This window comes from Melanostigma gelatinosum, assembly GCF_949748355.1.
Source record: "Melanostigma gelatinosum genome assembly, chromosome: 22".
Lineage (NCBI taxonomy): Eukaryota > Metazoa > Chordata > Actinopteri > Perciformes > Zoarcidae > Melanostigma > Melanostigma gelatinosum.
Window position 1 is genome coordinate 8,722,745 of NC_136655.1, and position 23,540 is coordinate 8,746,284.

The 23,540-nt window shown below is 43.5% G+C and overlaps 1 protein-coding gene across 3 annotated transcripts in view; it reads right to left on the reverse strand.

Moving 5' to 3' along the window:
• Positions 1-350: 350 nt before the first annotated feature.
• grm8a (glutamate receptor, metabotropic 8a) overlaps positions 351-23,540 on the reverse strand; it is a 158,800-nt gene continuing 135,610 nt past the window's right edge. For 2 of the 3 annotated variants that reach the window (XM_079294633.1, XM_079294632.1), the window contains exons 7-13: positions 22,382-22,521; positions 20,475-20,621; positions 18,645-19,066; positions 16,792-17,158; positions 3,448-3,588; positions 2,628-2,730; positions 351-1,028 (exon numbers count right to left, since the gene is read on the reverse strand). In XM_079294633.1, the coding sequence (XP_079150759.1) occupies positions 979-1,028; positions 2,628-2,730; positions 3,448-3,588; positions 16,792-17,158; positions 18,645-19,066; positions 20,475-20,621; positions 22,382-22,521 (1,370 nt within the window). In that variant the 3' untranslated portion in view covers positions 351-978. Of the gene's footprint in view, positions 1,029-2,623; positions 2,731-3,447; positions 3,589-16,791; positions 17,159-18,644; positions 19,067-20,474; positions 20,622-22,381; positions 22,522-23,540 lie in introns of all 3 variants that reach the window. The other variant, XM_079294634.1, reaches the window with a different exon arrangement.

Sequence of the window (23,540 nt, forward strand, 5' to 3'; positions counted from 1 at the left end):
GCTGTAAGCATGGTCGGTAATGTACATAATTACACATATACATCTACTTGTGAGAAGCATGGTACATTTGTGTGTGAAGTAATGATGACATTTGAATGGATGGTGCATTGCCCCGATCTGCCAATCCGTCCATTTATCTACATTTAAGATGGGATCTAAAAGATAATCTGCAAAAAGGGATCCCCCCCCCCCCCTTCAAAACTACAAAACGTACAAACGACCACCAATCTACACATTTGCAAAACATTCCTTTATTATAAATAAATCTCCTTTTTGTATAAAAAAACTGGCATGCTTCAACCATGGCATTTTACAGGTTCACAACCCAAGGCGACAACCCGGTTAGCCAAGACAGCAAAAGGAAACACACTCATCTCATTATGCAAGGGCGATCCATCAGACAACGGTGAGACAAGAATGAAAAAATCGTCACAACCACAAAAATACTCACAAGTAGAGAATAACAACACACATGTTTGAGTCTCATAGATTTTTCTCATTTCTCTTTTTAAATATCTTTTAAAATGTAATCTGTTAAATCTCTTTCCCAGCCCCACATTTGCCCTTTTAGATATAATGTCTACATGAGTGTTTTTTTTTTCTTTGCATTTTTATGAATTTTTGTGTTTAGATTTTAATAGTTTTATTCTGTCCACCAAAGTGTCCTATGGCATGTCTTTTTTTTTTTCACATCGTCTTTTTTTTTTTAAAAAGGGGTAAGTTCATGGTAGGACCAATGAGGTGTGAGCGGCGGGAAAGCAGGCACACTGACTGGCTGTTTATGTGGTCCCACCTCTCTGTGGTTTGATGCTGAACAATACAAAATGTCTCATGCTTGGATTCCTTTCGGGCGCTCAGTCCGTCCGCAAGTCCTTCTACCAATCGGCCGAGAACGACGGCTCCTTCTTTCGCTCGGCACTGCCCCAAGACTCCGCCCCCTCTCCTGTCCGATCCCTTCCTTCATCCTCTGTGGTCCCATCAAATGGCGTGATTGCTGTAGCTGACATATGTCGTCTTAGTTGATGAAGCTGCGTGAATACGAAAAAAGGGCGGGCGATGGAAAAGGAGGAAGGAAGACGATAACACAATTGGGCGAAGATGAGGTCAAGAACAATGGGGAAAAGAGTGAGAAGAGAAGGGGAGAATGAAGGAGAAGGGACCGAATGGAGGTATGGAAGGGGTAAAGGAAAAGGAACATAAGAAAGAGCAGTTGAGAGCAGATTTGTGTCACGATGGTCACGTAACAGTGTCACATCCACAGTCCACCTTGAGTAGTTGGAGCTTTTTGTCAAAGCCATTATGTCTTGTGTCCCCTCAGGCGTTCCATGGTAAATGTCAATGTTTTTGCAGCAACGTCAGGCCTCTAACTGCGCCATTGTTACACTCTGATGCTTTCATACTTTTTTTCACTTGTGCTTTCCCATCACACTGCTGGAATAATGGAAAAAAAGGTCCTCGATAGAAAAAATAATAATACATTTATCAAAGAAATGCGTGTTGAAAAATGCCCAACGGTTTTTGTTGATATTTTCCAAAGAGCACTTTTAAGCAAAATGTCAGGAGCCAAAAAAGTAAAGACTCCTGAACTTGCTTTCTGCTCATCACCGTTGAAATACATAGACTGTGACCATATGGAACTTATTCAATTGCAATTTGTATTGTTTGTAAAGGGAAGTATGTGAGGAGATGACTAAGCAGTTTAACTACTGGCTAAATGAATGAACTGAGACCTGCTTCCTTCACTGGTGCTAATCAAGACACGGGTCAGAAGCATGTTACCCGACATGCCGTACTCATGGACTGCACAGAAAGACATGCACAGCAAGGCTGAGACGTGCATGTGATAATGAGATTACAGATGGAGATGGGTGTACAAACACCACTTAACACAGAACTATAGAGATAAATACACACACACACACACACACACACACACAAACACACCAAAGGACACACCAGACTGATGGATACTCATACTAGAGCATGCGTGCACACATGCAAACTAGCAGCTAATCATGCATGCGCATGCACTAAGGCACGCGTGCACATTCACATGCTCTCCTGTCATTCCGTCCACGGATCGCTGACGAAGCAGAACCAGCTGAACACCAAACAGAGCTTTGAAGAGAATGTGAGAGTGCTTCACCGTCAGCGCTGGGAGAAGACACGCCGTGCTATTTAAAAACTGTTACTGTCACTGCTGCAGCTGTTTTGCCACGCAAAATAAGTCAGGCGTGAAATTCATTTTCAAACCGAAATCAAACTTAAAGCAAACTAAAACTCCTCATGCAATCTGCACATCCAAGCATACATGTACAAAAGGGGAAAATTGTGTGTATGATGTACTACCCACTTGTTGGTAGTATGAGATCAACTATTTCATTGAAAGAGTAAATAACTCCATCGGAACAGTTGTTGTACTGCGCCATCATGTTTCCTATTCGCTAGAATCCACTTTTAACCTCTCTGTGTGTGTGTGTGTGTCATTGTGTGTGTGCTTTAGCGTTGATCTCTCTACATGTATTCAAGCATTATGTGGATTTGTGTAATACAAATGGACGGGACGATATCGTTTTGAACAGTTTGTTATATGTATAGTTATAAAATTCTGGTGTTCTCTTACTCACTGTTGGTCTCCATGCTCTCGCATAGCTCAGTCTTCACCTCTCCGTTGGGCCGGTCTCCCTTCTGGTTCAGCTTCCCCGACATGGTGGCAGCTGTCACAATTGCCTGTATCATCATGCATTCACATTCAGAAATCCACTCATTGGCAATGAAGACTGTTTGTGCCGTACAAGATCTGGGTCCCCTCTTCAGTAGGGCTGCAACAAACAACTATTTTGATCGTGGATTAATAATCCGTCGATTATTACTTTGATTAATCGATTATTAAATCTGATAAAAAGTGTTTTTTTCATCCTTTTATCAAAAGAAACAACTTGTACAATGCTGTTTAACCACAGGGAGCGATACCTTTATCAAGCATTAGTTCTTCGATAGCTTTATTGGGACCCGGGCCACTGGCTACATACACACACAAACAGACGGACAGTATTTTTGTCAGGTACTTTTCTCTTGTTTTTTTTATTAGAACCTGTAATCGTGGATTTACTCATCTCCACTTTATTGTTAATCACTGCCTCCGACACTTTTCAAATGCCTAGATGTCCGAAGTTGAAGGAGACGGCGTCATTTCCTTTAATTCATAACGTGAGCTTTAAAAGCCGCCAAATATTTTTTCCAATCAATTCTATTTAATTGAATCGATTAGTTGTTGCAGCCCTACTCTGTAGTTCAATGTAGTTCTACTTAGTGTATCGTTAAATGTATTATCCTCACATCATCAGAACGAATGATATTTAATATCAGTCAAAATACTCAATCAAATATATGGAAAATCTTCCGAAAACGTAGCACGTAGGACTCATGTATTTCACGGGGCCTCACCTTGAAGCTGCGTTTTCGTTTGGGTACGTTCTGCTCGGGGTGGAAGAGGATGATGTAGACCTTGGGCATGTAGAGCATCCCCAGAGACACAGAGGCAGACAGGCTGAGAGAGATGGTCAGGGTGGTAGTTTGGATGTACATCTAGGAGGAGAGAGAGACACAGAGGGACGGCGCGAGAGTCATTTGTCACATTTCAAGTTGTCAGAGATAGCCTGTGTAATTGTCCAACTGCACAGTACGCCTGGTGAGGGAAAGAGGAGAAGGACAGATAAGAGGGGGGAAGACAGGTAGTGGAGGACGGTCTAACACGGGCAAAATTAGCATTTGTGTAGAGACTAACGAAGCTGCTTAATTGCCTGTGCTCTGCAGAGCTCGACTCTTTGTGTAAGAATGTGAAATGGTTCTTTGCATTTATTTTGGCAGGCTGAAACGGGCACACGTCGTCCTGTATAGTCGGCCACACGTCTCCAGTGAAAGGGTACAGGCAGTGGGCTGAAGGAGAGATGTGATGATATGTACTATAAGCAGAAATTGTTACATAAAACCCGACTAAATTAGGACTATGGCCACATACAAGTCTGCCAAGTAAGTTGGAGGGCAGTTATAATGAAACAAGAAGACAGCGAAGCAGACTGCGCACTAGTCCGGAGGTCCTTAGTGAGTTTCGGACAGTAGTTTGGAGGAGGAGAGACCTGACACAGCTGACAAGCTCTGGCGACATGGAGCTCATCGGGCGAGCACCGTCTGCGAATATTGAGGGAGACAGACAGGAAAAGGGAGGGGTGCGATGGATGGATGGATTTATGGGGGAGAAAAATAGTATAAATGGAGCCAGGAAGGAGAGGTAACAGAGGCATGGAGGGAGAAAGAAGATGAGAGGGACTCGTGGAGAACAAGAACAAGTGAGTAAGAGAGCAGGAGAGAAAGCACAAATGCACTGCAGTGGCTGCACAACCTGGACAGCCAGTTTCTTTAAATCACCGTCGCGGTGGTGTCTTGCTCAGCGTAATGTTTGATCCACCACTGTTCTTCAACAATAAGGATGAACTCCCGTCATACAATACTGCTCAATGAAACGTTGCGTAACCGCGTCATGAATCATTCATCACTGAAAGACACACATGGATACATACATGCATTCAAATACAAACGTGACAGCTGCAACCACAGACACGTTAGGTGCGAGCATTCCTGGTGCACTAAATAATAGAGAGACCAAGACACCGTGGGGACGAAGCATCAGTCAGGGTTCACTCAGCGACCATTTTTAAAATTTGGGCATTTAATTCAAAATTGATTGTGGCCTGTAAATGGTGTAAATATGTCCGTAGAATATGTTTTATTTTGCGAACACATTATGCCATTTGTGAAAAATTGGAAATAACAAAAAAATAAAGAGGATATGACTTCAGTATTCTCAATCAGAAGAAACGGCCATGAGCTGCCCTGGTATGATTGTGTTTGACCGGACTGTTAAGTTCTCCAAATGAAGCAGAGAATACTGTAAAAATGATGCCGGCAGCAACACCTGCTTCAGTCAAAGGTCTCTAATTTCTCAGCCAAAGCTGAACAGGACCTCAAAAAGAGCTCATTGGCAAATGGGATTTAATCATTCAACAAATGTCATGATTACTGATATTCCTGTACTTATTAGAACTGAGAGCATTCCCCGAACTCTAAAGCTGAGCATCGACATTAGAAGCCTCCCCAACTCTCCACCTTCAAACTGGCTTTTGAAGAAGCCAAATTTCATCACTCTCCAAGAATATCCTCATTCTCAAAGTCTCAATCTAAAATGTGTGTTCAGAAATAAAGAGGAAGAGGAACAAAGGTGTAGATTGAGAGAGAGAGAGAGAGAAAAACACACTTTCTTCCTCCCTTGATGACTTTCCTATGGTAGCAGCACATAGTGGGTTGGCCCGGGGAGCTCTGCCTGTACCAACACGCAGGACTGAACTGTGCAGTTGTTTGAGACGGATCACCAATTAAACAGGAGCAAAGAAAGATCACGAAGAGAGACGCGAGACATCATTTTATGGATGTCTTAGTACTCCGCCATGTTGTTTTTTTCTATGTTTCCTGCCAACAAATTGCCCTCAATTGACTTGTACCGATACAGGGATCAGTGAGTGGCTGTAACAGGACGGAACAGATGGAGTGCTTTCAGTAACAGAGACGGGAATGAAACCTAGACAGGGAGGAAAAATAAAGGTTTAAAGAGAGTCGATGAAAGACAGAGTGGAAATGGAATAAACCAGAGAAAAAAAAGGGGAAGAATAAAATGACAGGGAAACAGAGATTCCCTTAAGCTGTGAACTTGCTCTTATCAGAACACTTCCATTACATCTAGCCTTGGGACCAATGTCGTGGATTCCAGCTCGTATTTACACAAAGGCACACATACACAGCCCCCGCTGGAGACCGACACCGTCCTCCTCCACCTTGCTGTCTGCAGCTGATATCGGCTAAAAAATGCTCGCGTCGGAAGAGCGCTTTCAAAAAAAGTCACACACAAAGTAGATGCTTAGCTACAGATGGCTGCATTCAATTGATTCCCTTTAGGTTTAAAACATTTACAGGCGGAGAATCTCTGGTCCGTGATAGGAAGAGATTCAGAAAGAGGAACAGAGGGGTAGAGTGATGGCTGACGTTTAACACCTGGGGAGGAAAGAGACTCTGATGAAGAGGATCAGGAGACCAAATATAGAAAGAGAAGCATGTACATTCTGTGGACAAATACGTAGCATAGTGTCGGGCTTCCGTTTAGTCCTACGGTTGAGGAAAGTGATGCTTTTTGCTAAATTCTTGGCCAGTGTTTGTGAGTCATATTGCCCAAGTCGACTTAGCAGTGCTGGGGTTTTATTGCACTCATTTCATTTTGTGTTGATGAAAAAAAAGGGCTCAGCGACGCATTTTTGTCAACGGGACGCCTTGTTATTTTTCAATGAGTGCTGAAAGGATAGCTCCGCTGCTGTTACAGCCCAGATCGTATCACAATTATATGTGTTTAGTGTACAACCTCACCTACAGCTGCCTTTCTTTGCCCTCGGACAACCTTATCTCACATTGAACATATTTGCAAAACGTAATGTTCAGGTTCCATTTCATTATCAGCATACTTTTATCACAATGATCACAGAAGATTGTTGGTTCCCCTCAGACCCAGTGGGCCACACACACACACACACACACACAGCTCATACTGAATAGCTGTAGAAGAAAGTCCTGGGAGACATGGCTGATGCTAAGAGGCTTGATAGTTAAGAGTAGAGAGTGCAGTCTTCTCCTCACAGCTGATAGCCGTGGCATGACAGCTAACGTTGAAGGCTATTCTGGGTCGGGTTGGCTGTGCTGTATAAATGGCACCGTGAAATAGAAAGCACAGCTCATGAACACCGCACGACCAGAAGCCAATGAACTCAATTAGGCCTGTCTTCTGCAGACACTGCAATTTCCGCTCTACTGATATACACAAGCAGGAGAGATGTACGACATAATGCACAAATTAAGCCAAGACCTGAAACGGATGTTGAATAAATGGAGAATGGCATTAAGATTTTTTTTCTTTGCACATTATGCGGGCTCCTCATCGCCCCCCAAATACAAAGTACCGCTACCTTTCACGAACATTAGGGCATCTATAGTCAATGCCAAGAAATGGTGTAACGATGCCATTTGATCACTTGTTTTTGAAGCCCCCTTGGAGGGAATGTATTGATTAAGACACAATGCAGCAAAATGCACTTCAAGCAGTCTGAACAGTTGCATGCGCACGCACAGACGAGCGTGCCCTTACACAAATATGAATCAGATTATGCATGGGTTTGTAAGAACAGGAACACGCACGTATCCCGGCCTCTCACGCTGCCGTGATGGACCGCATCAGAGCCATTAGAACGATGAAGAAAGAAGACGGGGGGGGGGGGGGGGGGAGAGAGAGAGAGATGGTGTGAATATGAACGACACCATGGCTAAGTGGGACAGAGAATAAACAAACGGAATGAAGAAAGGAAGCAGGAACACATGGAATAAAGCGGTTTGCCAGGGAGTGGAAGTTGACAAGAGAGAGGAGAAAAAAAAAAGACAAAGTGATGACAAAGCAGGACAGATGGACAGAGACCGTTCTGATGGGCAAAGTTCTGAAGCACGTATTGCCATGGGCATGTTGCTTCGTGATACAATGGAGAGTTTCCCCACAAGACACTTGAAAGGAAGCTTACACATGTTCAAATTAACAGTGCCACACACTTCACTGTTGGCTTTGTTGTATGCTGCCAAGAGGCTGAGTGGTTGCCTGTTGTCACTTGGCAATCACTGTGCACAGTGTGGCATTTTTTAAGTGTTCTTGGCATTAATCACCTGCGGAAATAGTTAATTGTTGATTAAAAAAAAAAAGCCGGTATTTTAGACTCAGCCTGACGAGGAACAACTGAAACCTTCTTTCACATACATTTCATTCCCGAAGACATCTTGTATCTTTCAGTCGCTCCATCCTCGACTTGTCACCCCCCTCTTCTCCGCCATTACTATCTCCGAGAGCGGTTGACACTCTACACTGGACCCCAAACGACCCTGCATCTCTCTCTGAAATGTTTTCCTTTCCCCTCCCTTCCTTTTTTAACATCCTTCTCCATATCTGCTCTTAGTCTTTTGAAACTCTCTCTTATTTTAACTCATTGTCTTTACTTGATTTCTCTGTCTCCCTATTGTTTTGTGTTTTTCTCTCCTTCTCATCGCCGTTCATTGAACGTGCTTCCGTCTGCACACGCTGATGATGACTTTATGTGTACTTGATAGGTGCCTGACCTAAGCCAACCTTCAAACAGGCAAAGTGACTTCACAGGCAGCCTGGGGGTCCTAAACTAATTGCCATTTATTCTAAAAAACTCTTGTGTGTGTGTGTGTGTGTCGAACTCCCACCTCCTGTTTCTGTTCACGCATAGCATGGAACCACTCATGATGTTAATCACCTGAGCCATGGGAGGGTGAGGAGATTATATTTTGATTTATTTATTTATTTATTTAAAAAATGGGAGCATGACCGTACCAGATCTTACCACTTCTGACTGTGAAGGACTTAGGATTGATTTATTTATTCCTGATTTTCACAGCTTCAAACTTCGTTGGAAGTATAAAAAAAAAGTAAAGTATCATCTTTATCTTCCATAAACAATATCAAAGAACCAAGGCCTGCTTTCTGTCAATGTTCCAGGTCAAAATATTGCTCTGCGATTCAGATCACATCCGCAGTGGAAAGTAACAACCAGACAAGATTTACGTGTTCAATTCAAAGCTCCAACTGTGGCAGTTATGAGTATAATTTAGAAACTCAATTTGACTAAAACATAAAAACTGATGGATGGTGAGAGGAGTAGGTGTTTCTTTTTTTCAATCCGTATGCATGAAAAAAGGCGACTTATTTATTTATTAGTCTCTCTCAGCATGTTTTTCACTTCTCCACATGCCCATCACATGCATGTTTCCAACACGGTGCTGTGATGAAAAAAAATCTCTGACACAGGATGCTTTGCCATAATATTTGAACTTTGTGTCCCTGCGACTTAATTGGGCCCCAATAAAACATAAAATAATGTTACATCTGTGTTTGCTCTACCACAGCTTGTTAGCGTGGCTCGTATTGACTTGAAGATCTGCACGAGGTCCGGCCAGTAGTCTCAAGTCAAACAAATGCTTGAGTTACGCATAAAGGTTTCATGGTATAATCACGACTGTTAGGCTCTCTCTCTTTCACTCTCTTAACCCACGTGACTTTGACCCCACTGTGCACAGCTCCAGCCAATTAAAATACCCAGCAAGGAACAGCATGGAGCGTCATCAGTCAGGAGATAGCTTCCTAATCGTGGGGGGGGGGGGGGGGGGGGTGAACAAATAAAACGGTAGTAACTGTATTTCTGCTCTTCTGTGTGAAATGTGCCTGTTTCTGCAGCTTACGTTGCGCAATCTTGACAGAAATTGGGCTGGAAATGACACAAAGCGCTTTCCCGCAGTAATAGAGTCGGACTACATATACTCCCAACCCTCGTTTGTAGTTCTAGTGAAACCAACAAGTAAATCTAGGTCATAAAAATCGTGGCCATTATTGGATGACTGTATTTAACTTTAGTGGTCTGATACTTTTCTTAATTGTGTTTGTGAGAGTCCCCCAACTCCTCTGATGGTTTGTTCAAGGTTCCATGAGTTGCCGGTGGTTAACATCAACAGCTACAGCAAACACTGCGTTTCGTTGTTGTGCTCCAGCGTTTAGACAGGGTCAGGGCTGCTTTCTGACAGGTTAGGTTGGTTATAGTGATTAATAGTACATATCAACAGGCAACTAAACGGTGGAAATCATTTGTCTTTGCTCTTTCTGTCTTGGTTTAGCATCTTTCCAGATGTATTAGTCTTTGTCTACAAGTGGTACTGAGGCCCATCTGTTTACAGTAATTTAAGTTCAGTTCATTTGGAAGCACCAACTGGAATAACGATGTTGAAAAGACTTCTTTTTTTTTTTTCCTGAATCAGACCTGAATGCAATATGACGCTTTGAGTCTGACAGCGCTGCAAAATCATCTCGCCAAGTTTTTCCGAACCATTGCCAGCAACTGGGTGCCAGGTTATTGCATCCACACAGCAACAGCTTGAAGGGCAACAAACTTTTGCATTTCTCTTGGGATCAGCGGGATGAGCAGTACGGCACTAATTAAATCGGGGCATCTACTGTGGCTTCAATTTAATTCAGTTTTTAATTGTTGCACGGTTGCCTTATTGTAGTGCGTTTGCTTCACATACTTTACCGCTTGTTCTTTTTAAAAGAACATTAAAACAATTGGAATTTAAAAATTGAATGTCTTGAAAAGTTAACAGGCACCAAAAAAGACTGTCAACACGACTATTTGATCAGCTGCAGTGCATTGTCTCTCCACAGTCTCACATATGCAGGAATGAAGAAATGACAGCTGCAGTGGAGGTGGAAAATAACAAACAGAATAAACAACATAATCGTTGATGTTCAATATTTTAGTGTTGTTACGGAGATGTAAGGTTTATGAAGACGACTGTTGCATCGAAAAGGGAAATTGTTTCGATCTTTGATTTATACTGCTCTCCTCTTGTCTCCGTTGGTCCCTTGAGGAGCGTTTCTGAGTCTACATGTAAATGTGCTTAAATGTGTGTTTGTGTGTGTGTGTGTGTGTTTGAATATATGGCGTGTAAGTCTGTGTGTGTGTGACTGCCAGTCTCTGTGTGACATCCCTCCCTTGGGCGTCCCCACATCCTTCAACATCTCACTGTTTGATGTCAGGATCTGACACATGCTGTCTGTCTCCACCCATCTTCAGCCAAACAACCAAATCCCACCAGAACCGTGCAAACGACTGGAAAACTCATTCCTTCTAAAAATCAAAGTGACTGCTCGACAATACGCGTTCTGTTAATAATCCCTGAGCATGGCTACTGCAGGTACTACGAGCGATGTCCTGGTGTTTTACCTTGCCTGCAAAAATAAAGCTCCATGTATTTTTTGTTTTCTCATAAAAAGACAGTTTGTATTTTAATAGTCGTTTAAATTTTGACCCGTTTTTATTTAATTCTAACACAATTTTCACCATAACCTCCACCAAAGGTCGTATAATTAACGATTTCCACAAACTGGATTTGCACTTTTCACCGGTTTGTCATGTGAAAATGTTCACAAAATAGGCGACAATTAATGGCGCAGGAGTATTTGCATAATTTGTAATCTGCACTCCAGATGTGGCATGCAACCCACTGCTCTTATATACAGTATCCACTTTTCCCTAAAGCGTCCCATACATCACACTGGATGTTGCATCCGAAGCTGTGTTCTTGTAAATGTAACGAGAGGCTTCGTATAATACGTCCAGCAACCTCACAATAATTACTGGAACGTAAATTCAACCAATCTCAACATTATTTCCAACAGCTTGCACTGCTGTCTAATTCCCACAAAGTGTCCAAAGGGTTGAATTGAAAGAATGATGGCACAGTTTACAGCTCATCATATATTTTGGAGCGGTCTGCCTGAGAGAAAACGCACAACCTGGTTTAATTCAGGGCACTTTGCACCTTCAGGATGGATAAATTGCTCTTAACATTTATTTAACCATGACTTTTTGCATGTTATAGAATGTCTTTTTACTCTCACTGAAATAGATACTATTTATCGATGTAGAGTGTTGAAAACAACAGTTTATCACACTATTAGTGTCAGGCTCACTTACTGTCATGAAACATGATGGATGTTGTGTTTAGGTCTGCATGTTTATAGATTTGTCTCTCCACTGACATAAGCTGCAGCTGAATCCTCCACTGGACAGTCAAAGGACAAATGGAAATACATTAAGCGTCACGATAAACCCGGCAATTCCATCTTCCCAAGACACGAGGCATCATGTTTGGGACAGCTGTGTGTGTGTGTGTGTGTGTGTGTGTGTGTGTGGGACAGACAGAGTCAGCTGTGATGTTTAAATACTCACGACCCCAGAGTTTAGGCCATCTGTCCGATTCTGAAACGATTCAGACATTTCTGTGCCCCTCCTCCCTTTCACCCCACTTTCTTTATCTTTGTGTTATGTTTCAATGTTACTCCAACCCATTTTTGATCTACATTGATCTCTCTCTCTCTCTAATATCAGCTTGCCTCTCTTCCTCCATCTTTGGCGTTGGACGGTTGGGTAAATCCTACCCTCCTTTAACTCTCTCTGTGTCTGCTAGTATCTGTTCAGGTTGCTCTCACTCTGCACACCCACACTCTCTGATTCATTCTCTTTGCCTCGTATGTTCTCTCTCGCTGCCTCCTTTTCTTTTCTCTTTTGCTGAACACGCATTTCTTTCTTTCATCCTCCATCTCTGCCTTTTCTTTTGTTGCCGCCCTCTCTCAGTCCCCTCTTTCTCACCGTGCCGTTTTTAGTCTGCCTCCCTGTCTCTCTCCCCCTCCTCAGATTAGTGTCGATTGATTACCGACGGTTACTGCCGGTAAGGATCTGGGCGGTCACTGGTTCTCCACCGGGAGAAGAAAGAAAAAACGATTTCCTTTAAAATGTGTAATTTAAAGCAGATAATCTCTTTTGGGTGGGCAGGAGCGAAACTTCTGGCTCGTCAGAGACTTTAAATGGTGCACCTCTCTGTCACTCAGCAGCTCCACTCTACAAGCATAAATGGCACAAAAACAATCCCTCAAATATATCTCTATGCAAGCAACTGGTACGCATATAATGATGCATTGTACCAAAAACAGATGAGCTGTGAAAAAAAAAAGACAAACGCTCTCTCACACACACACACACACACAGTGAGTGGGTTTGTGGGTAGCAGCGGGGTGGTTGATTCTTCCTCTGTTGGAAGCAGGAGATAACAAGCTGACCATATTTAAGACATCTGGAGAACAGGAGCGGTGGCTCACAGGGAGAGAGAAAGAGGGGTAAAGATAAAGAGAGAGAGAGAGGGAAGAGGACCAAGATGAAGGAAAAGATGGCCGTCTGTCCATGGTGTCAGGCAAAGGAATGATGAGGCAGACACAGAGAGAGATAGCTGGAGAGAGGATGCACCCCGTGGCTAGGGTTTACAACAAGCAGAGAGAGGCAGAGGGAAGCACAGACACACACACACACACACACACACACACACAACCTTTCCCTTTTCTGCAGGGTGCGGCAGAAGCTGTTCGGAGCCAGCAGCCTCTGCATGGTAACATGACCTATTTGAAAACAATACTTCCCTCGTTGGTGATGGTTAAGAATCCCTCTCTCTCAATTTATCTCTCACATTCTTATTCCGTGTCTCACTGTCTCCCAGCGTTGTACCCATCTCTCGCTGAAACTTTCCCTTTATGTTCTCAACTCTCTCTCTCTCTCTCTCTCTCTGTCTCTCTCTCTTTGCGTTTCTTCCTCCTCTCGTTCTCTGCCCGCTGTGACTCAGAGCCGTGTTGAGTATTCAGAGGAGAGGAGTGTGGGGGGGGGGGGGGGGGGGGACAGTACATGAGCAATGGAGAGGAATGAAGGGGAAGGGTGGTAAGAGAGCAGAAATACAAGGAGCATATCATGAGAGGAGGCTGCGGAAGGCATTGAACACATTTATGTACATGAGACGGAACGAGAATCAAATGACAGTGAGTGGGCAAGGACAGAGGATGAGTATGTGGCAGAATCTCAAGTCTGCACTTGTCAGGAAATGAATTCTAAATATGCACGTATAAGAGAGTATAGCAAGACATCCGGGTCTCTGTGTTACTGACTTTATGGTTTTTATTCAACCCAGAAGCTATGAAGGAATGTTGGGACGGTGATACATTATAGATTACAGATAGATTAGTGCAGACTGTACCTTATCAGCCTCTATAGGCTTCACCTTTCTATGTTGTTCCACTCTGACTACTTTGCTGATCTCACCATACCACGCAGAAAGATCAAGCCTTTCTCTCACTCAATCAGCCTTTTACAACTTAGAAAAGGCAAGTAGATGCCTGATCGTGTCCTCAATGGTTGAAAAAAAATGGAGCTCAACACTCATTTAAAAACAAAATATGTCACATTTAAAGCTGGTCTGCCTGTTACTCACAGTTACTGGATTTCCACTCCATTGAAAACAGCCGCGAAGAACACCAGAAGCTAACGCCAGGCGTCGAGTTTTCGCCAAAACAAAATGATGACGAGTGTGTTCCAGCATGCCAAATTAATCAGAGAACGACTTGGAAAGAGTAAGAGGGCCAGTCACCGGAAGCCAGTGGATGTATCGGATCGGACATATATGCTCTATGCAATCAATCCAGCTGTCGAAAGTTAAAAACACTCCCACAGAGATGCCTTCTATACCACGGGTGAGCTGAAAAGAAGCATTGAAGCACAGCTCGCGACGGCTGATGAAGGCCTTGAAGATCCAAGCCCTCATAGAACTGCCATTTGAAACATGTCTTCGCAGAGCCACGACACAAGCCACTGAATCAACAAGTCATAATAATTATAAGAGTTATTAGGCAGAGCGTGATGGTCATTTGATGGCAAATTCACTGGTAATGGGAGTCATGTTGTCCTCGAACCTCTTACTAACTTCATTGTCGCCTCTTCCCCCTCGGCCCATTCCGAATCCAAACCTATGCCCTTGGTAGAGCTCTCCTCATTAAAGGCCCAGCAGCGAGTCACATCATTACCTGTTTATTCCTTTCACTCGTCTCTCTCCTCCCTCTCTCTGTTAGCCAGCCAGCTGCCACACACTCCAGAGGATATTCCAATTACAAACAACACACACAGACACACAAATGCGCCACTGGTGGGTATTCCAATTAAACACAACACACCAGACAAAACACGCTCAAACGCCAACACACAAGAAGTCGCTGGTGGACATTCTAATTAGCTGAACAGCCCAACCAGTAACACCCGGGGCACAACAGCATGTCAGATGGCATACACACACACACACACAGACGTACCTTTTACAAAGCCATATAACACACACAAATGACATTTGGAGTCACGTGGACGGACCCTAAGGAAACGATGACACATCAGCACCCACGAATGGACACACATGCACACACATGCAAGGGTATGGGCTCACACAACACACAAGTTAAAGGTTAAAGAAGCTTCCAGCTGTCATAGGTCACCTGTTTGAAGCCTCCGTCGGTGGAAACTAAATCAGTAGCATTTTCCGTATCAGGTTATAATTGCCACATATTATTTGCATGAATGTGGTGACATGAAAAAAGGTATTTTTGCTTAAAGAAAATAAACAACAAAACCAAAACGCCTCTTCTTGAAGAGAGATAAATGAGTGAGGAAAATAAAAACACGATGATACATCCAGCAAGAGGATGAAAATAGAATCAAGTAAACACGACGGTTTACTGTGCGTGTACTGTGTCGTTATGAGTTCATGTATGTATGCTTCCCAAACCCTGTGATTGTAAACTGATAAGATGAAAGGACACCTCTCACAGGCTGTCACACAATCATTCAATTACACATCTGATGACTGGTCCCCAGCGATAGCTACTTGTGAGTGACACCTCGTCACAGGTTCTGGTCTTAATGTGAACATGAGCAATGAGCCGTTCAAGCAATAAGCGTTTTATTAAACTCCGCCAGTGAAGTCATGCGATCGCTTGCGTGTCCGTGCGTGTGTCCTTGAGTGAGTGTACACCTCGATATGTCTGTCCACGGCTAATCTCACATTGTGTTGCAGCAAACTGCATCATATGTTCAAGGACCTCTCGTCGTCGTGGTGACGTAACACTTTATTTAAAACACCATTTATTTCCGTGACCCCTGAGATTCATCTTGGGACTTGGAATAACATTAAACATCAAATAAAACACAATATGCATGCGGATAATGTACTGTGCATCCATAATGAAACCATCATTCATAAGGCAGAACCTGCACCTTGTAAAGGCTGCCCCACACACACACACACACACACACACACACACACACACACACACACACACACTTTCACTTTATAAAAGTTACATCTCACTCACATTCGCCACACAGCCATCAATAATTGACTAAAGGTAGGAGGAATAAGCTCAGTACAGTACAAGCCTCCAAAAGCCTGGACCAAGGCATGGATCTAGTCAACCAGCCAGACAGAAAATCCTCGCTGGGGATTGTCGGGAGATTTTGGACTCTAAGCCATTAGTATAGCTACAATTGAAACATGTTGTCTTTCAGTGCCAAGACACGGAGATTTCAGCTCCAACAAAAAGTTGTCTGGTGGAGAGCGAGAGAGAGCAGACGTTTTGCCAGAACAATACATGCAAATGTATGACTCCAAAAGTGATTCCAAAACTGAATAATACTGCAGAATGAGCTCACAGTATTCCGTCAAGCTCACAGGAAGCCCACGAACCACACCGTCACAACCCCGCCTGTCAGTGAATTGTCATCTTATGAAAGATATGTCACACAAATGTACATTAGTATCACATATACATCTTCTGTAGCCATTGCACCCGTCCCTATTAAGTCAAATCCTGCACAACCACACATGCACAGAATCACACTGTAGTCATCTTTCCTGTAGATTGTGGTGTCTCAGAGAAAATTGCTTCAAATCCCAAACAGGTCATTTACAGGGTAATCCAACAGATAGACGCGCAGACTAGCAGACAAGCACAAACACACACACATCATGGTTTCATCCTCTTTGCAGACTAAAGATGATGGGGATAACATACAGACATCTGCAATATACTTACACTCTCTGTAGACTGTAGTTCATAAAGGAAATGTAAAAAGACAGCAGTTAAGGTATGCAGGTTAGGTAAGTGTATTTAGGAGCATTGACACAAAGAGAAGCGACAAAAAGCGCTCACACACTTACCCTCTCTGCGGACTGTGACGTGCCAAAGAAGATGGGTATGAAGGCCAGCCAGATGATGCAGGTGGTGTACATGGTGAATCCGATGGGCTTGGCCTCGTTGAAGGTTTCGGGCACGCCTCGCGTCTTGATGGCGTAAACTGTGCACGTCACCATCAGCAGGATGGAGTAACCCAGGGAGCAGATGAGGGACAGGTCCGAGATGTCGCACTTGAGGACGCCGCGCGCCGAGCTGGGATCCTGGGTCCGCTGCTCGCCGTAGTCCACGACCGTGTGGGGAGGGTCCACCGCGAACCAGACGAAGACCCCCAGCAGCTGGACGGAGATGAGCGAGAAGGTGATGGCGAGCTGGGAGGCGGGTGAGATGAACCTGGGAAGGAGACGATTGCTGATATGAGTGAGAGGTTTAATTTAGAGGTGCGGCAAACCGCTGCACCAACGTTTGTGCTCAAGGAAATAGCTGCACTTGAAAATGTGTCACTACCGCATTAAAATGATTAGATTCTCGTGCATAATGTCATTTTCTATAAGATTAGATTTTTCTTTGGGCAATAAAGTGTTTTACAAATACATTTTTAAACAAAAATCCTTGTTCGTCATTCTGTAAAAAAGGCTGTTTTCATGTTATCGAAAAGGTCGAGACCTGCCAGCAGCAATACATATTATATTCCTATACATGAAGCCACACAAGAATCCACAAACATCCACACGAAATGTTGGCGGGAGATCAGGGAAAAGGTGATGATGACATTTTAGGCAACAGGGAAGAACGTGGTCAGTGAGGAGAGGCCTTACATATAGCACTGGATAGAAGGAAAGTGATGACCATACAGAAATAATACCCAACAAGAAAACCTAGACTGTCACTCTCCACTGTAGTGAAGAAACAACCAGCTCCTTCAAGCTCCCAGGCTCAAAGGATGCTTAGCGCCTGACGACCTGGAGCAACAACACACACTGAAACCTGGAAAGATCCTCAAAACCCTCCATCATTCTGCATCTCACAGTGCCCTCACCTCAATTGTTTCCATTGTGTGTCAATTACATTATTATTTTTTTTTTTTTTCTTTTCTTTCTCTTTATTTTTGTTGTAATGTCTTATGCATATTTTATTTTTCTTTGTAATTTTGTAAAATTGTAATATTATATAGGTGGAGGCTTCAAATAAGCCAAGTTGGCTTTCTGTCTCTTCCTGCACTGTGATTCATTTATTTCTGTTATGTTTGATTATTTAAAATTTTGTTGTTTGAATTGTGCAAAATAAATAACTCTCTAACTCTCTCATTGTTGTTCATTGCATTTAGTTGAATTTGCTTATTTTCTAGCCTTTCCTGGAATTTTGAAATCCTAATTACAAATACAAAAAACAAAATGCACGAGTCATAGGAGGACAATAACACCAACTCTTACAAATGGACGGTGCCGAAGGAAAGACAGATGACCATCTGGGTAGCACGGACAAGAACCTGAGCACTATTAAATACCACATTAACTTTTGAGTCACTTAGTTGATGCTCTCTCCGAGAGTCACTCATACTGAGTGCAAACAGTACAATAGGTGAGTGTGAGTTCATGACTCATTAATAATGGATGAGGAACAAATGATGAATAATGATTGCAGAAGCAGCTCAGTCAGGAATAAGTGGGGGGGGGGGGTTAGGTCTTCATGTGATAACACACACACACACACACACACACACACACACATCTCTGAGTGCAAAGAAAGAACACACTTACCTTCAGTGCTACTACACTCATGGAAATCTACCTGTGCTGGACACCCACAGGGCAAACAGTGTCTGTGTGTGTGTGTGTGTGTGTGTGTGTGTGTGTGTGTGTGTGTGTGTATTCGTCACCTGGGTGCTGTCACAGACGTCTTCCCTTGTTCAAAGATGCGGTGTATCCTGTTGGTCTTGGTGAGCAGCGCGGCGTAGCTGAAGCACATCCCCAAGCCCAAGAAAATCCTCCGGAACGAACACACGCCCACATCGGGCGCCGCGATCATCAGGAACGTTATGGCGTAGCACAGGAAGATCCCCGTCAGCAGCACGTAGCTCATCTCCCGCCCCGACGCCCGCACGATGGGAGTGTCGTTGTGCCGGACAAAAGTGACGATGACGAAGGAGGTGGCGATGATCCCCAGCATGGAGATGAAGACGGGGACGACGGCCCAGGGGGAGTGCCACTCCAGCTTGATGATGGGGATGGGAACACAGCCAGTGCGGTTGGCGTCGGGCCGCATCTCATATGGACACAGCTCACAGGTGAACTCCGATGCCTGGGGAGGGACAGTTTTATTAGTGTCTGGTAAATCTGTCTGTAGCTCCCACAGACTGAATTCCCAGATGTTTTCTTCCAAACCCGACACACAATATGGTAAATCTGTAACTGCAGTTGCTCCCAAATATATGCAAATACACTGTGAATCACTAACAGTTGATTACTTTACCAATCAGTTGAGGCTGAGCTATTGTGTGTCATCTGACTCGCACATGATATACATTTTTGAACACTTGTTCGCTATTTTCCAATCCACTGAGATCCCAAATCTACTGTAAATGTGTTGACGGTTTGTTGATGTTACAGGAAACGCATGTATCTGGAAAATGAGTACGTACTTATGTACTTCCATTTGCTATAATAGCATCTGTGGGGTTCTTCCTGCTTATATGAATCCAAAATGGGCCATCTAAGTGGCTTTCTCTTGATTGCCTGGGACAGAACTCTACCGTAGAGTAAGAGTAAGCAGGCAGCAGCTGTCACGAGAGCAGATGCATGCGGAGACCGACATGTTCATGATGTCAAAGCGCTGTCATTGCAAACAAATCTCAATAGTTGATTCCAACAAATGCAACCAGTTGTGGCTGTCGAAGCTCTGCCGAGGTTAGAGCATCTGGTAAAATTCTCCATTTCAACTGACGGATCAAGTGAACCGGTTAGGCTGAGAGCATTTTGGAGGCTTTTAAAACGCAACAACCGAGGCCATTCATCAGTCAGAGAGATCTCTTCTCTTGTTGTTATTTTTAAAGTAACAAGATGAATAGAAAGTGAAGCGCTTACATTGATGCAAAAAAGTGAATAACTTTTTTTTTCATATATTTCAACAAAAACACTTTGCAATAGATCACCAGAATGCATTACCAGGATGGATCACGCTGGACTGTGACTTGTTTGGTTTTATATTTTGAAGTAGAGAATTTCTAACAGTACCCGCTTTGTAATTATTTACTAAATCCTCAGTGATTGAGTGACAAAAAGTGAATTATGTTTCAGGTGTATTTTTCTGCCTGCGACCTGTGAAGCGTGTAATGCAAGTATTCAGACAGCATACCGTTTTTAATGGAAAGTCTCTTGAAAAAAAATAAAAATAGACCCACAAATGGTTCATCCTTATACTCAGACACCATCCGCAATGTTATGCCGAGCCTTACTGAGACTACACACAACAAAAGTGGCTAAAATCCTGCGCCATGGTACATTTAGCATTATGTTCCTGCAGAATCTCGCTGTTAACGGAAGCTTTTTTGTATTCTTTCTTTTTAAGTTTGTCCCAAATTCATGATGAATACAGCAGGACACAACAAACCACAGACCAGCCTTGAAGTTCTACATCACAGGTGAATGACATAATTCCAACAAAGCACAACAGCAAGTCCAGGTGGCCTGTACGTCCTCCGCACATCTACCTGAAAGTGATATCCCTCACAGCGCTCACAGTGCCAGCAACACGGCACGCCTTTGACCACTTTCTTCCTTTCGCCTGCGCGGCACGGGATGCTGCACACAGAGGGCAGCAGAGATGGGTCGCCCGTCTTCCAACGCATGGCCTCGACCTGGAGAAGGAGAGGTGAGGAGACAGAGGTGTGAGATCTGTCCCATGTGACAGATGAAGAGTTTGTTTTTGTCTGAAGTGGCATTACAAAACTTCCCTCCACCTTCTTGTGGGATATTATGCGACACAAAGATTAGCTGCCATCTGCTGCAGCTGACATTACTTTGTGTTCACAGTCCTGCAACACTCTGTACCTGCAGTGGATTCAGGGCAACTCGGAGAGCAATTAGCACAAGAAGATCCTCTGATCGTTTTCCTGAGCGCTGCCGGGCACAAAACTAACACCAGCTCGTCTGGAAGCCAGCAATCAGACCATAATCAGATCTGGCACAAACAGTCCATCTGTATTTCCTTCTGTTTGTGTGTGTGTGTGTGCGCACATATTCCAACATGTGTGCACTTTGTTTGTTTGTGCTCGTGTCATGCTGCCATTATTGCAATTCCTTGAGATTTCCGTATGTCTGCTATGTGTGAGTTTCAATTTGTCGTTATTATGTGTGAGTTTTTGTAATTATACCCAGTCCCTGAGCTCCCATCCGTTGCCGAGGGTGCTGGGTAAAATGGAGCGTTACTGTTTTAAACAGGCACACGATGTACCAGTCCAACAAAACTAGTTAGGAGGCCAAAACTCATCAGGGACAGAGAAAATGGACTTGATTTGATCACTGACACACATATAGAAACACACACACACACACTTGCAGCATTTGAGCAACGATATTGGGTTACAGGCTGTTCAGTACTGCTTAAAATGTCCGTCAGGAGAAATACTCTCGTAGATTTTTGAGTGTGTGTGTGTGTGTAGAAGTGTAAATTGTTTAAAACTTTTCTTCATTCAAGGCCTTAACAGTTCCTTCAGAATTATTACATACAGACACCACATTTTGCAACAATAAGCAGACCAGAGACCCAGCTGTGAACCTCCCTTCCATGTACTACCTAAATTACACGATGACAGCTGTGACGGGATTCTGCTCTATCTGTAAACATCACCTCACAGTAACTGTGTGTAAATGTCCAAAAGAACATTCACCATGGAGCGAACAGGCTGAGCTTCACCGGTTGCACGGAGCTGTCCTGCCTGCATACCGATGAGCATTCAAACAGTCTGCTGATCGTGAAAACTTTCACCATGCTGCCATCGCCACATCTGCCACTGTGCCTTCAAACCCGAACGGATTGTAATTTGTCAAAGCGCCCATTCATGTGTGCCTTAACTATGAGTCTCTCTCTCTCTCTCTCTCTCTCTCTCTCTCTCTCTCTCTCTCTCTCTGTGTGAAAGCACTTTGTGCCTATTAGTCTTCTCATATGTCATCTGGCCTTTCTAATGAAGTCCTGGGTGGATTTAGAACACCAACCACACCGAGGTGCTCAAGGAGATGGGTGTGTGTGCACGTGCGCGTGTGTGTCAGTATCCCTTACACACACCCACAACATGCAGCTACACTTTCTTGTAAAAATGCTAAATTCCAGCTAAGTTTTGCGTCTGAACGAAAGCAACAATTCAAACAAATCAAAGTGAAGTGCTTGAAGTGCTTGAAGTGATGTTGAACTTGCATCCTGCCAAGGCATGCGGTCTATAATGCCTCGAAAGCTTCAACAAACCACTCAAATCAAAATACATTTTGGATGACTCTGAAGGCATTTTCTTTTCCTGTATGACACAAAAGTCAGCTCCTAGAACAATCGCAGATAGAAAAGAACACACGAGCAATAATATATGGGCTGCTTTGCACGGTGAAAAAGTGAAGTAAATCTCACTTTGAGGCGTAGTTTATTGGTCCAGGAGCCGATGACTCTGTACTCTGCAGTAGACCGGTTGGTGATCTGGTACTGGAAGATATCGTATCTCCCTGGGGCATCTCCGTTCTCATTAAAAACCACTGGTGTACCGGCACTTCCTGGATCAAACACAGAAGATGTTGGAGAGAGGGGGCATTAGTGTTAGCATTTAATGTGATACAGTTACATTTTGATGTGCGCTCCAATGGTGTTAATGAGCGGAGGTGAAAGAAGAAGAGTCACCGATCTTTAATCTAGGACGTGTTGTATTGTACCTGCAAGTGTGTGTGTGTGTGTGTGTTGTAGAGAGCGCGACTGAATAATTCACACGCATGGATACGTTTACGTGTCCTCGAAGGTTTAGTTTTCTCACTATCAATAAGGCTGAACACAAACCTTTTATCCGTCTCCCTCTCTCGCTTACTCACTTTGTGACTTTTATGTAGCAATACAATCAAATCAGATCGCTGAATCTGGCAGAGTATAAAGGAAATCCAATTACAAGTGAGGATGTGGAAAAAAAGCACTGCATGATGGAAATTCCACCTGCATAATGTCAGTCATCGATATAGTGCGACGACAAAGGAAAAGTGTTTGAGATTTTTTTTAAAAGAGAGACAAGAAGAGGAGAAACAAAGGTGAAAGGAGCAGGGATAAACTCAGTCACATTAGTAAAGACTCTCTCACTCATCATAAGTAATGAGGGATACATATAATGGGTAGAAGACAGAATGAGCAAGAATGAGGTTAATGGAGAGAGAGTGAAAAAGATAAATGAGGAACATTAAATAGAGAAACAAAAGTAGAGGTCTCGAGCTCTTATTGCTGCCACAAATTATGCATGAGGTTCCTTTCTGCGAGAAGTGTGACATGTCCAACTGTAACTATTACCCCTTCCACTTTAATATCCCCGCTCACATACACAGACTCACTGAACTAATGACGACTGTCTAATGACTTCTTTATATAACCCGGACAGCATTGATTTGAAGACGGCATACAGCCAGTGCTACAAATGCAATAGTGCCGACTGAAATTTGGTCATCATCCCGAGATGAAAATGAATAATTAACACCTTGCAAAAGGCTACCTGACTACCAATGTAGGGCTGGTTTCTGCAACCTGTTGTTAAACGGGC